Genomic DNA, 13,528 nt, shown 5'->3' on the forward strand with positions numbered 1-13,528 from the left:
GTAAAAAGCACCCGCCGCAGAAAGGTGCAAGGCACAGAGGAAAGTGACAAGGCCTTTAGAACTTTGAAGAAATCGCTAACCCAGATGCCAGTTCTCTTCAACCATAATTTTTCAAAACTGTTTATCCTCCAGATGGACACGTTGGAAGTGGGTCTCTGGGCTGTGTTGACCTAAGAGGTAGAACTACTAATTTCATACAAAATTTCAAATGCTACATAATTTAGAGATGAAACAGAGCTGTAACATTTGGATCAAAAATTCAAACAAACCACAGTCTGGGGGCACATGAGTCCAAGATTTTAATCTGGTCTGTTATGAAGATGGGGTCAAAAACTGAATTCTGATTTCGGATTCAACTCTCCTTTCCCCCGCAAAGCTCAGAGGACTTTGGACCTGGGGTTTTGCTTTAGGTCTGTCAGCACTTACAGTATCATAGCAATCTCCCGACACCAGACATAATAAAGGTTGAAAAATTGTTTCTGTAATCAGCCCTTAATTTCACATACTCATAACTATCTCACACTTTTGCCTTTGGGGCTGATACTTTGCTCTCGGATCCTTTGGGGAGATGAATAACTTGGAAATGGCTGAAATTGGCCATAGTAGTTTGTGAGCAATATGAGTTTAACTAAGTTTATATATAAAATAGATATTGTGATGGTTTAAAAATGTTCCTGGACAGATGTACAATACTTTCCATCTTCTAGGATTCTGTAGTGATAACAAGAAATAGCAGTAGCTAAATGTTAGTTGTTCTCGTGCTCAGCTTGTAATAAATAATGTGTGCTGCTGAGCCAGAAGAGGATAGAACTTTATTAAGAAGGAGAGGAAAATTTTCATGGCAAAACAAAGTAACCAGTTTAATCTATTTTATTGCAGATGCAGTTTCTCCTGCGCCTGAAATAACAGCATCACCAGCAGGCACTGACACAAGCACACAAGCTCAGCAAAAGGAATGGGAACCTCTAGACCTAACCCCCTACATTAGGTAAATTGTAGCAAATGTAATTAAATGCTAAAAAATATGTTAATGCAGTATTTACAGTAAGAATTTACAAATAGAAGAGTTAGAAATGCATTATATTGTTTCCACAACTCTAACTCATCCCTGGGTGCATACAGCATAGACTACAGTACTTTGAATTACTGTATATGGTATTAGCCTTTATATGCCTGTCACAGTAGTTGTAGAAACCACGATCGCATTCTGAGCTCACTTTCATGTTATGAAACTGAAGTAATTCAGCTGAAGTCAATAGTTTTTTCACATTTACAGAGGTATAAATGATATCAGAATTCGGCTTGATACCTGACTTTTGTGTGTTTAAAATCTATGCCTTATTATATCTAAGTGCAATTAATTTTCTTTGTATAAAAATAAATAAAACAGGAATTGAACAATAGCACAATGTGGGACATGAGAATTAAATAGGTGGAATCCAGACAATGCACATGCTGGGAAATGTATTTGAATGTGTGTTAGTTTCAATGATCAGACATTAAAATAATCATACTTAGTGCACGGCCAGTATGTCAGTGTGTGGTGCAAGATTCAAGTACTATATTTAATGCACACGTAATGTAATGATACATTTAAATAAATATGTCTAATCACTGGAATAAACACGTTTTACTGTGTGTTAATGTGCAGCTATCTAGATATAGACACACTTAGGCCCCAGTTCACTGAAGCATGTTTTAAGTCCGTTCCTATTCAGGCCAGCAATTAAGCACATCATTGACTTCAACGGAACTTAAGCACATTGTGATATATTACTTACTATATAGCTTAAGCACATGATATAACATTGAATTGTACAATTAGATATATTGTATACAGGCGATCAGTCATGTAAAAACTGTTCTAATCTGCCTTTGAAGTGAGACAAATAATGTTTGTATTTCCTACAGAAAAACAGTGCCTGAGCCTGTGCTAAGAAATGAGTCTATCATTCAACAGCAGGAGCTGCGTAAAGCAGAAGAAATAAATCATTTTAGGGAGCTTCGGCAGCTGGTTCTGGAACAAAGAGAAAAAGACCAAAATGCTCGCACATTATTGAAGCAAAATATGCTTGAAATGTATGAGCATCTACAAGTAAGTCCATAGATAGGTTTTCTGTGATTTCAGCCACCTATGCACACACACCCATTTGGGCTTCTATAATAAGTACACTTCATTAGAGTAAATGAGCCTGAAATTTCACTTGAGCCATGGTTAAAGCACAAGGTTCCCAGAAAAATATTAGTGTCACACAACATTGTAGAGGTGATACTCTAGAATACATTTCTTGAGATACTACATTCTAGGGGCACTATTTTGTAAATAACGTAGCAGGATGGTTCAAAGTGAGAGTAAGCGGACTGTTTGGTACATACTTGTATGTATGTCCTAGATCTGGCATTTCCAGTTTGTCCTGTTTTTGATGCAGAGCCATGTAGCTTTTTTCAGTAAGGAGAGGAAACTTAGTAGAAAATAAAAAACTGGATTGACAAAAAAATAATCACGGCTGATGTTTTCAATTGAACAAGTCAATATTGGTATGTTGCAGTCTTCCTGAAATCTGCATAAGGCCAGCTAGCAAGCTATTAGAGTTCTTAAGTCTTGATGAAACACAGCTACAAATATTGCACTCAGCAGAAGGTACAACATTAGTGCAGTATGTCAAGGTTGGGATCTATTTAATAGATGAAGTGGGTAAAGATACCTTAACAAAATTGACTTAAGCTTTAAGAGTCAATAAGAGCAATATGATTTTTGACAAGCAAGCCACAGAGACGCATTAATCACCATGAATCAAATGACCCCCGTCCTGATCTTTTAGAGTTGGATAAGAGCCAGTGAAAGTATACTTCCAATAAGATGGATTGATTTATTGCAGTCATTTTAACTTTCTCCTTCATAAAAGCTCCCATATGCCATACTGAATGATGCACAATACATAAATAGGCATATAAAATAAACTGACGGATTACAGGCCTGCAACGGATGAAGGGAGCTTGTAGGACTTGGTCCCTAATAAAGCACACACAATGATTTTCAGAATTTACTAGTGTTTTTAGGTGCCTTAATTTTAAGGTGCCCAACTTGGAACATCTTAAAGGGGCTTGATTTTTAGAGGGTTGTTGTTCAGCACTCAAAATCTTCAGTCACTTCTGAACATCTTGGCCACACTAATCAGCACTTAAAGTGTTTTCATCCATAGATCTCAGAGCACTTTACAAGGATAGCTAAGTATCGTTATTCCTGTTTTACAGATGGGGAATCTGAAGCATGGAGAGGTTAAGGGGGAAAATTTCAAAACTGAGTTTGGGGCCTAAGTCTCATTGAAGGTCAGAGGGACCTGGACGGCTTAGTCACTTTTGAAAATGGGACTTAGCATAAAATTTTCAGGAGTGCCTAAATCTCATTTTCAAAAGTGACAAAGGCTCTTAGGAGCTTGATTTGCAATGATATTTAGGTCCCATAGTCACTTCTGATAGTGTGGATAGTCCTCTATCCACACTAATTGCTTATGGTACTAGAAATGCTTTTAAAAAGAAGATTGTTGTAAACTATTTCCTCTTCTTCATGATGTAAAAGATCACCTGTTTGTAATCACTGAGCAACTCTGTCACAGGACTATAGACAATGCATATGCATTAACAAGTAAGGGAGAAACTAGAAGATCAGGAGCAAGAAACATAAATGTCAGGGTACACAACCTTATTATATATATGCATGCTCATTTGTTTGGGGGGGGATTTGTTTTTGGATAGGCATCCTTAGATGAAGCACGAGGCAAGGTTCTCAGCGCTCGGGAAGCATACAGAAGTAAGCTACTAGAGGCTGAACTCAAAAAACAAGAAGCACTAGCCGCTGAAGAAGCAGCCATTCGAGCAGAGCAAGAGAAGAAAAGTCCAGATGCACAGAAAAAAAAGCAAGGAAAAGGTGCAGGGAAAAAAAAGTAACTGCCTGAAAAGTTAACTCTACCCATTGTTTAAGAAAGAGAATTTATTTTTAATGATGAAAAGAATTATTCAGCATTTTTCTAAGTCGATGTTTTGTTACCCAGAAAATGCAGTTTTTTCTCTTTTCCAGGTATTATTCCAAAATCCATCTAGTATTTCTTTCTTTTTAACATGAAAAGTTTGTGGTTTTCATATGATAAATGATAATCACTACCATTACAGTTTATCTGTTTTAACTGAAATAAAATTTTGCACTAAAAATATTCATATTATATCAGACTTGTTCTCCCAGTACCACGAGTCTGTCCCCCTATTTTTCAATTAAAAAAACCAGTCAACAAGAAGGCAATAACGTCGCTGAAAGGATTGGATCAAAAAGAAAAGAGGTATTATTTTTAATAGGGCACGAGGAATCAAGAAAAGTCGCTTACCCTCATGTGGAAATTTCTCTAGCATTCCAAAAGGTTTACAGATGTCCAGTTTCAAGACTGTACCTAGGACCAGTTTCTTCGATGGGCTTATACTCTTGACTTCACCCGGGTCAAACTAAGGATGAATTTGGGCTCTTAGATTCTGTGTCACTGAATTTTGCAGAAACATGAACTCTTTCAGTGGATGATGAGTTGTGTTATGCATACTAATTAAGTAGTACTGCGCCATTCTATTTCATATGCAGAATTCAAAATGTTTAGAAAAGACATTCATACTAGACATCTCCAAGCTATTTGGCTACTACAGCTTTTTTTTTCTTCTTCACATCTAGCTCCACCCTCACAAATTCTTTCAAATCCTATGGGTAGCTCCCTAGGCTAGCCAACTGTGACCCTCATGTCACACCATTAAAAAGCTAGATTTATGGCTGTATACTAAAAATTGTGAGTTACTGGACCACATTACTCTCTTCCCCTTTTTTCTTCCTGTCCAGGTCTCATTTCAGTTTTTATGTAGTAGTCTTTATCTTTTGCAGGGGGCAGTGAGGCGGGGGCATTTCATGTTGAGGTCACTGCTCAGTGTAATTCAGGTCCCATGGCGCAGTGGCTGATGGGCTTTCATCCAAGGGTTCTCAGGACAAATTATTTGTTGGCCTCAGAGTGCAGCCACCAACTCTTGCTGGTGGCTGCTCTCATCTTTTTCCCTAAAATATTTAATTAACTTTAGGAAAAACAAATAAAAAGGCCCATACACACATCCAAATCATGTAGTGTATTTATTGCTAGCTACTAAGTCTGTTGTGAAAAGTGATTTTAACAAACATACATGTATCACTTTTCATAGCAGACTTACTCAGCCCCTGCAAGCCTGGGGACAAATTAAGCCCTGGATGGGGGGCTAGAGGGTGGGCAGCAGGGGGCTGGAGCCTGAACCCCCGCATCTGAGGGATGGAGCCCAAAGTCATGTAACTGGAGCCTGCTGCCATGCAGCCGAAGCCCAGGGCTGGCACCCAAAGCCCCACGACCAAAGCCTACTACCTGGCTACCACAGGGCTGAAGCCCAAAGCCTGAACCCCACTGCCTCTGAGAAGGTGGGGAACTCACTAGCTGCCAGCTCCTCCAGTGTTGTGCCCCAGGTGTCTCCAGAGGGGGGCGGGGCGCAACCCCTCTTGGGAGCCCCAGCAACCAACAGCAAGGGGTGCATCCAGGAGCAACAGGAAGGGGGAGAGCCCCCCACCCCAACCTGTCACAACCCAGGAGGCTGTGGGCACAAGAAAAGCCCCTGGTGGCCACATGCGGTCATGGTGGCTGCATTTGAGAACCACTGATAGGCCATGTTGACACTAGAGAGCTTAGTGACACATCTGTACAGATGCAGCTGTGCCACTGTAAGATCTCTCATGTAGTCATCTCTGCTGATGGGAGAGAGATCTCCAGTTGACATAATTACTCCACCCCCAACGAGAGGTGTATCTCCTGCCAACATAAGTGCTGATGTGGACAGTGCTATGTTGGTGTAACTTATGTCACTCAGGGGTGTGTTTTTTCACACCACTTCAGGACATAAGTTATACCTACATAAGTCGTAGTGTAGACATAACCTTAGAGCCCATGGAGCCTTGATTGGATTTTAAAGCTGTTCCCCATAGATAGAACCACTAGGGGTGTGCAGTGATAGTTACCTGGCCTTCTCCATAAAGGGTGAAAGCACTTATTAGAGCAGCTGCTTATATGGGTATAGAAAATCCTTCACTTTGGGATATAGTCATCACAGATAAAGATAGATGTATCCAATCCTTGTAGAAAGAACCCATGTTCAAAACTCTTTTTAAATTACAACAGCTAGAGCAAGTGGCTCGAAAACATTCTGAGGTCACTCAGTCATATTTAGCCATTTGAGCACCCATTGCAGAATAAATCATTCCTCCTTCAGCTATTCAGGTCACCACCACTTTGATCAACTCCTCACTAGTTGGTTTGAATCCCTTTGTTAAATTGATTTAAGGGTGTAATCTGTGGGAAGGACATCTGTCATTCCACCCCCCATCCCCACCCCCACAGCACTAGCTGCACTGTTGTATGTGTCACATTTAAAAACTCTGTTTACTGTAAACACAGTTCTCAGCTGTAGCCAGATGGAATCCAAACAAAGTTTGTATGCCAATGTGGAACAAATCAAATTAAAATTGTGGCTTTAAACTCAGTTGTTCTGACAGTAGATGATGCTAAAAGGTGACATTTATTTTGTAGTCTCTTTTCTCTTTCTTCCTCTTCCCATTCTAGTATGTTCTCACCCATTCCCTTGCTGATTGTTGGGCTTTCCAGCTTCCTTCTCATCTTGAAACATATCAGCACCCTCCTCCACTCTTTCTGTGATGTTCCCTTTCCATTCTGTGCATTCTCTCTCTCTCACACACACACACACCTCTCCTGTGAAGCCCAGTCTGACACTCCATCCCCTCAAGCCTGTTCCAATTAATTTTGTTGTGTATGCAAATAAGAATATGAAACCAGACTCCTGCTCATACATTGGCCACCTATATTTCAGAGTTCAGGAGCCTAGTAAGTTTTGGCTTGTAGCTGTAGGCTGCAAATGAAAAACCTTGTCAGTAGTGTGCAGGACTGGCTCATTTTGTTCTCTGCATGTCATAATATAGTGTTATTGCTATATTCAATACCATTTCCATGGCAATGGCACATGTTGGCCTTTTTCTTGTGTGATTCTGTGATAAGACTTCTGTAGAAGAGGATGAGATTAAAGTGATCTTCTTGATGTCACTGTAAATGCTACTATTGTCACAATAAAAATTGGTTTCAGAGTAGCAGCCGTGTTAGTCTGTATCTGTAAAAAGAAAAGGAGTACTCGTGGCACCTTAGAGACTAACAAATTTATTTGAGCATAAGCTTTCATGGGCTACAGCCCACTTCATTGGATGCATGCAGTGGAAAATACAGTAGGACGATTTTATATACACAGAGAACATGAAACAATGGATGTTACCATATACACTATAACGAGAGTGATCAGTTAAGGTGAGCTATTACCAGCAGGAGAGAAAAAAAACTTTTTGTAGTGATAATCAAGATGGCCCATTTCCAGCAGTTGACAAGAACGTGTGAGGAACAGTGTGTGTGGGGGAATAAACATGGGGAAATAGTTTTACTTTGTGTAATGACACATCCACTCCCAGTCTTTATTCAAGCCTAATGGTGTCCAGTTTGCAAATGAATTCCAATTCAGCAGTCTCTCGTTGGAGTCCTCTGGGTAAGCACCAGCGTTGTATATTGCTAACGCTTTTATATGCATTGGAAAGTATCTTGGGAAGGGTTGAAGTGTGAGTGTGGAGTGAAAGATTCCATTGCAGGTTGCAATGGCTGAAGAGGGAGTAAGGGAGAAAGGAATGGGTTAACTCAACGATCCAGCCAGGCCGAAAGATAAGGAACGAAACTGCGGTCCAAGGCCAGTGCATACAAACAAGCTCTCTGCCGCCAAACCACCAGAAGCCTGTCTCCCAACCCCGACCAGCCCTGAGAAAGGAGAACTGAGCCAGAAAAAACTGAAGGGGTTGCAAAACTAATAAGATTGCGAAGGCAAGCGAGTGGGAACACAACAGTCTCGCGACCCTGAAACCGGTGTGCTTTGGGGAAGCTAAGGGAGCCACAGAAGGCTGGTTCAGACTGGTACAGAGAGCACGGGGGACGGAGGGTCCCTGGATGGAATGATTCCGGAAGAACCCAGGGCTTAAAACCCTCCTGAGAGCTGAAGCAAGTGGGAGATTTACAGCGGACCCTAGACAACCTGTGCACAGGACAGAACTCTCATCTACCCTTCTCCCTCTTCTTCTTACATTACGCCCAGGCTTGGCCAGCCTTGGGTTGTGTGTGTGTAAGTATGAAAGTGGGTTAGGGCTCGGGCACTAACGCTTTCTTCCTCCCTCTGAGTGATGTGGGGTGCACCCAGCAGTCACCACTGTTATTTGGTTAATAAAGCTTTAAACTTAGTCACTTGATGTGTTCCTTCATCTCCTCTACCAAAGATCCTGCAGCCTCAGCCTGATCACCTGAAGCCCCAGGCAGATTGGTAACATAAATCTGTCACCCTATGACATTCTGTTGTGGAAACTGAATCACTTCCAAAAACCATCAAAACAGAGAGGAAGTAAATTCATATAAAGTGTCAAGAATGGGACTAAGCCTCATGATGACAATGAATCGTCACATGGAATACAGTTACAAACTGAGTTAAACTATTGACAAATGTACTCAGCTCTTCATCATCAAACACTGTTCTGATGACATAGGCACAATTCAAATTGCCATAATTTCTCATTTTAAAAAGTAAAGTGGCACATTAAGACTCTGACGTAGTTCAGGAAATGGCTCTATCAGTTCATCTGTCATTTTACCCATGTAGCTATTGGGATGGAGTAAATTACTATATACATTGTAGATGTTTAATTGAATATACTTTGGAATGTGGGGCTGTGCTAAGAGAACTGCGTCAGTTTTACAAAATCCCCACACGTACACCAGTAATGAAAATATTCTCTTCACTGCTGATGAAGCTGGGAAGAATATCAGCCTAATTTGGAGCATGGTGCTTTTGGACTATGCCAAAGATTCTGAGTAACTATACCCCAGAAACAGGTGATTGCTGAAGTTCCTAATGTAGTTTCATGCCCAATAAATCCACTCAGTCTTTCTCACACATTTCATTGCACATCAGGATCGATAGTCAATAAGCAGAAAAAGGAGACACTGCTGAAATATACAGGAAAGTGGGTCAGTTTTAGGGTTGCCACCCCTCCAGGACTGTCCTGGAGTCTCCAGGAATTAAAGATTAATCGTTAACTAAAGATTATGTCCTGATGAAACCTCCAGGAATACGGCCAACTGAAACTGGCATCCCTGGTCAGTTCCAACCTTGTCCGCTTCAGAGGTTGGTGAACCTGAATCTTTGAACACTTTACAATGAGTCTGATGATCAAGTTAAATCAGGCCAATATGTTTTAATATAACTGATTCTTACCTATAATACTAAACCAAGCATAACAAAGGCTATGTTACATTTTCACCAGGACTAACCATATTTCCTTTTAGGTTTAGGGACAACAGCCAGAATTTTATGGCGTTTAGATCTAACTCAGCATCAGCTCTAAATCTGTTAGCCTGTGACATCTCTATTGTAGAAATAATTTCCAATAACCAGTACAAGAAATACCATTCTACTGCTTTTATTACCGACTGTATGTTTCATGGTACAGAAATATATAATACGGTGTAAAGTCTTGCATTTTCTCAAGATTCCTTGTAATGAAATTTGTAGAGCCATTTTTGCTGTTTATACAAAACTTAACACTCAGACCAGGCTCAGGGCCAGAATCAGCAAAGCACATAAGCACATGCTCAATGTGAAGTCCATTCCTATTCAATAGAGCAATTAAGAAATGTAGTCAGTGGGACTCAACACATGCTTAAATCCTTTGCAGAAAAGGAATGGGCTTAAGCACATGTGTAAAGGTAAGCATGTGCTTTAAGTGTCTCCCTGAATCAGGCTGTTAGGGACTATGGTGAGGAGCACCACAGAAATAGCTGTAACTAAGTAAACTTGATGGACCAGCTGATAGACCAAGCATTAGAACGGAGATCTTTTGTTGTTTTTGAATGTTCTCCCATTTTGACATGTAACACAGAGAAAAATGATTGTTGATAAAGTTTGCGCACATCCATTTACCACTCCACCAATTTTAGTCTTAGGGATTGGTCCTATATAAAGAGCTATCTAGATCACTATGTTGCTTTTAAATGTTTTAATTTAACTGTCTTGGGGTTTGAACATTTATGACACCTCTCCCCACAACACTTTCCCCGACCGCCCAGAAAAGAAAATGGTAATTGCTATCTCAACACATTGGGGTAGTGGAGAGCGGCCAACAATTCAAAAGTAACAGATACTGGGGGTGATCTGTGTCCCGCTGCTCCATAGTGAATGCAGGAGACACTCCAACATCCTGGTAAGATTTTCTCTTTATGTTTGTGTCATTTTTTTAACTCCTCAATATCCTAGCTCATCCCAATACCAATAAGCACACAGGAATGTTATGTGTAATAGTGGTAATTCCTACAGGTTATGTGTCTGGCATGAATACAACAGTTCTAAGAATGAAGAGCAGTGGCATGCCAGAGGCATGAGGCTTTTCTCCTCCAGACCAGCTCTGCATCTTGTGAGATCAGACAAGAGCAGACCATAAAGCAATATTGCAAGTACTTTACAAATACAGTATCTGGTGAGCTATAATTTTGATTTAGACTGAAATAATCAGAGGAGGATAGTGTTTTCTTATTTCACCTCCACCTTTGTAATGCTGTCTGCTACACTGAAGCACTGACGTCGTACATTGGTTTGAATTATGGAAATATTGGTCAAAGTTGAAAATAAACTTCATGGAAGAATGAAAATGGTTTAACCTTGTGGATTGGGTTTCCAATAATGCCTAAATAGTTACCAAAATTATCTCCAGTAGCCATGTCTACTAAGAACAGAGGTTTGCTTCATTACCCAGGAGCAGCAATAAAAAATATCAGTAACAGCCATACTTTATAAACAGCATATACTTGCTAGTGAATTGGTGACATGTTTGTTCTGGGTTTGGTTGCTCTATTTTTTCATTTCAGGATAACTGTTGAAATGATTGCAAAGCAATGCAGAAACCTGGAGAAGAAATATGTGGTCATCTCTGTGATGAGCTGATCACTTTAAATAACAATCTGTTGGTGCATTCTGCTAAGCTTTAGGTATAGGTTTGGCCCTTTATCCATGGCTATCCAGCAGCAATCATGAGCTAGAAAGCATCCTTGTAATTAAACTGCATCTCCAAAGTTACGTTAGATGCACAAAATCATTTAGACTCTTTTTCTTTTAAAGGCAAATAGCTTCATTAAACTACACATGCCTTTTCCCATCTGCATTATTTTAATTTGTCTAGGATTTGCATAACGAATTGCAGAAAACTTGACAAGTCTGTTCCAGGATGTCTTGCATCTGAAGTACTAAGACAAGCTGTGTGCTGTGAAATGACACTCAGTTTCAAGATGCCAGTCTGCACATCCCAGCAACAGGCAATCATAGTCTAGACAAGCTACAACATTTATACACACACACACACACACACACACTATTATGACACCATACTCTCCTCCAACAAGAAATAGATTTGACAACATATTTTTTCTGGCAGGAAACTTAGGGGAACAGCTTTGCATATCTGAGCTGCAAGCATTTTAGTGGAATGACAGACATCTCTCCTTTAGAATTCTGAACAGGTGTTTGACTCCAAATGCCCTTTGTTCCTTGTCTCATCCATTTCTTGGATCAACCCTACTTTATTCCCCCTATTTGCACAGTTCAGGTAACTTATCTGTGGTTAGATATTCTTGTTGTTTTCAGAAAAACAAGATCTCCATGACATCACAGGGGATGTGCCTACCTCAAAGGAAGATAAAAGCAGAAATTAAAAAGAAAGCCAGGCAAGAGCAGAAGAAAGTCCATATGGTGCTGAGAGAGAGAAAATAGCATGAAACAAAGGCATGTTCAAAATGCCACTTACAACAACAGTGGCAATAAAAGGAGAGAGAGAGGTGTGGTCTGACCAGAATTGGGGCCCATTGATGTAAATGGAATTTAACCACATGCTTAGTGATGTAGTGAAGAGGACAAATGGTCCATTGTTAATCTCTGACTCTGGAGGCCTGGGGGTCAATGCCCTGCTCTGCACAGATTTCTTGCATGACCCTTGGCAAGGCCAGGTTTTTAATTGTATTTAGGTACTGCTTCATCCAGCTTTGCAAGACCTTAATGATTTAGCAGCCTTAGGGCACATACACACAGCAACCAAGGATGCAATTTGCAGCTCATGTAGATATACCCATGCTTGTTTAAATCTAGTCAGTTCACTAAATATAGCAGTGAGGCTCAGGCTAGCAATGTGAATATGTATCCAGGAAGCTAGGCAGGCTTGTACAGTCCGCACTGAATTACACACACTCACAGAGAGAGAGCGAGCTATTTTTAGCATGCTAGCGAGATTAAAGCTAGTGTGGTACATCTACATAAACTGCAAATGATACCCTAAATCACAGCACAGGTAGCACAGGTGTACCCTATGTGTCATTTTCAAAAGTGTTTCAGGCACGCCGGAATCTAAGTCCCATTGACTTTCAATGGTGGTTGAATTAGGGCCTGGGAGCCTGAAACTTTACCACAGCCTTCCTGGGTGATCTTGGGCAAGTCACTTATTCCAGCAGTTTCAAACCTGGGTGCCTAAAAAACAGGGCTCTAAACCCATATTTAGCCACCTAAAAAAACTGGCTGATTTTCCATAGGTGTTTAGCAGCCCCAACTCCTACTGGAAAAAGGCTGAAGACAGATGAGGGGGATGCAACCTGTCGGGATGCTGCAGGTGCTCAGCCCTTCTGAAAATCATGTCACTTTATTTAGAAGCCTATATATGGATTTAGATGGCTAACTCTAGGCATCAAAGGGTAAAAATGGGGGCCTTCTTGGCTCAGAATCCCCCACTGTAAAAGGTGGTTCATAATAACTTCATATCTCACAGGGATGTTATCAGGATTAATTAGCTAATGGACCAGTTTGGCAAAAGGCCCCGAAAGAGGAAGAATTCACTCATGCTCCGTAGTGTCACAAGGCACCTGTAAGGTTGCAACCTCTACTTATGGTGGGATCTTACAGGCATCAGTGTTTCCTGAAGGGTAAATAGTGCTAGACTGATATGGCTAAGGCAATGAGCTATGTCCTGATTCAGAGTATCCTTGCTGCAGCCTTCACATGTGAAGCCACAGCTGGAGCTACCAGCAAAGACTGAAGCTGTCCCATCTCAGCAGAGCCGTGGGCAGAGGGATAATAAATTCTGATATTACAGGTATAATTTTTTATACTACCCCTTCAAGCATGGCAGTGCTCAGTGACTCGGGGACAGGCCTGAACAACAGTATATATAGAAATTGTTAACTATATTGCAAGTATATTGAGCAATTTCTTTATTTTCTCTCTCGGCCCTCAGAAATTGTATTCCTAGCACCAGTGATGAGAAGAAAGAGGGGATACAGAGACATCCCACCCCTCAGAAATA

The 13,528-nt window shown here is 40.7% G+C and overlaps 1 protein-coding gene across 1 annotated transcript in view; it reads left to right on the forward strand.

Moving 5' to 3' along the window:
• Positions 1-6,763, forward strand: part of ADGB (androglobin) — a 231,390-nt gene extending 224,627 nt beyond the window's left edge. The window contains exons 33-35 of the mRNA XM_043543090.1: positions 880-988; positions 1,912-2,095; positions 3,757-6,763. Of these exons, the coding sequence (XP_043399025.1) occupies positions 880-988; positions 1,912-2,095; positions 3,757-3,948 (485 nt within the window). The 3' untranslated portion in view covers positions 3,949-6,763. The remainder of the gene's footprint in view (positions 1-879; positions 989-1,911; positions 2,096-3,756) is intronic.
• The last annotated feature ends 6,765 nt before the right edge of the window (positions 6,764-13,528 follow it).

Source organism: Chelonia mydas, chromosome 3 (assembly GCF_015237465.2).
Source record: "Chelonia mydas isolate rCheMyd1 chromosome 3, rCheMyd1.pri.v2, whole genome shotgun sequence".
Classification (NCBI taxonomy): Eukaryota; Metazoa; Chordata; order Testudines; family Cheloniidae; genus Chelonia; species Chelonia mydas.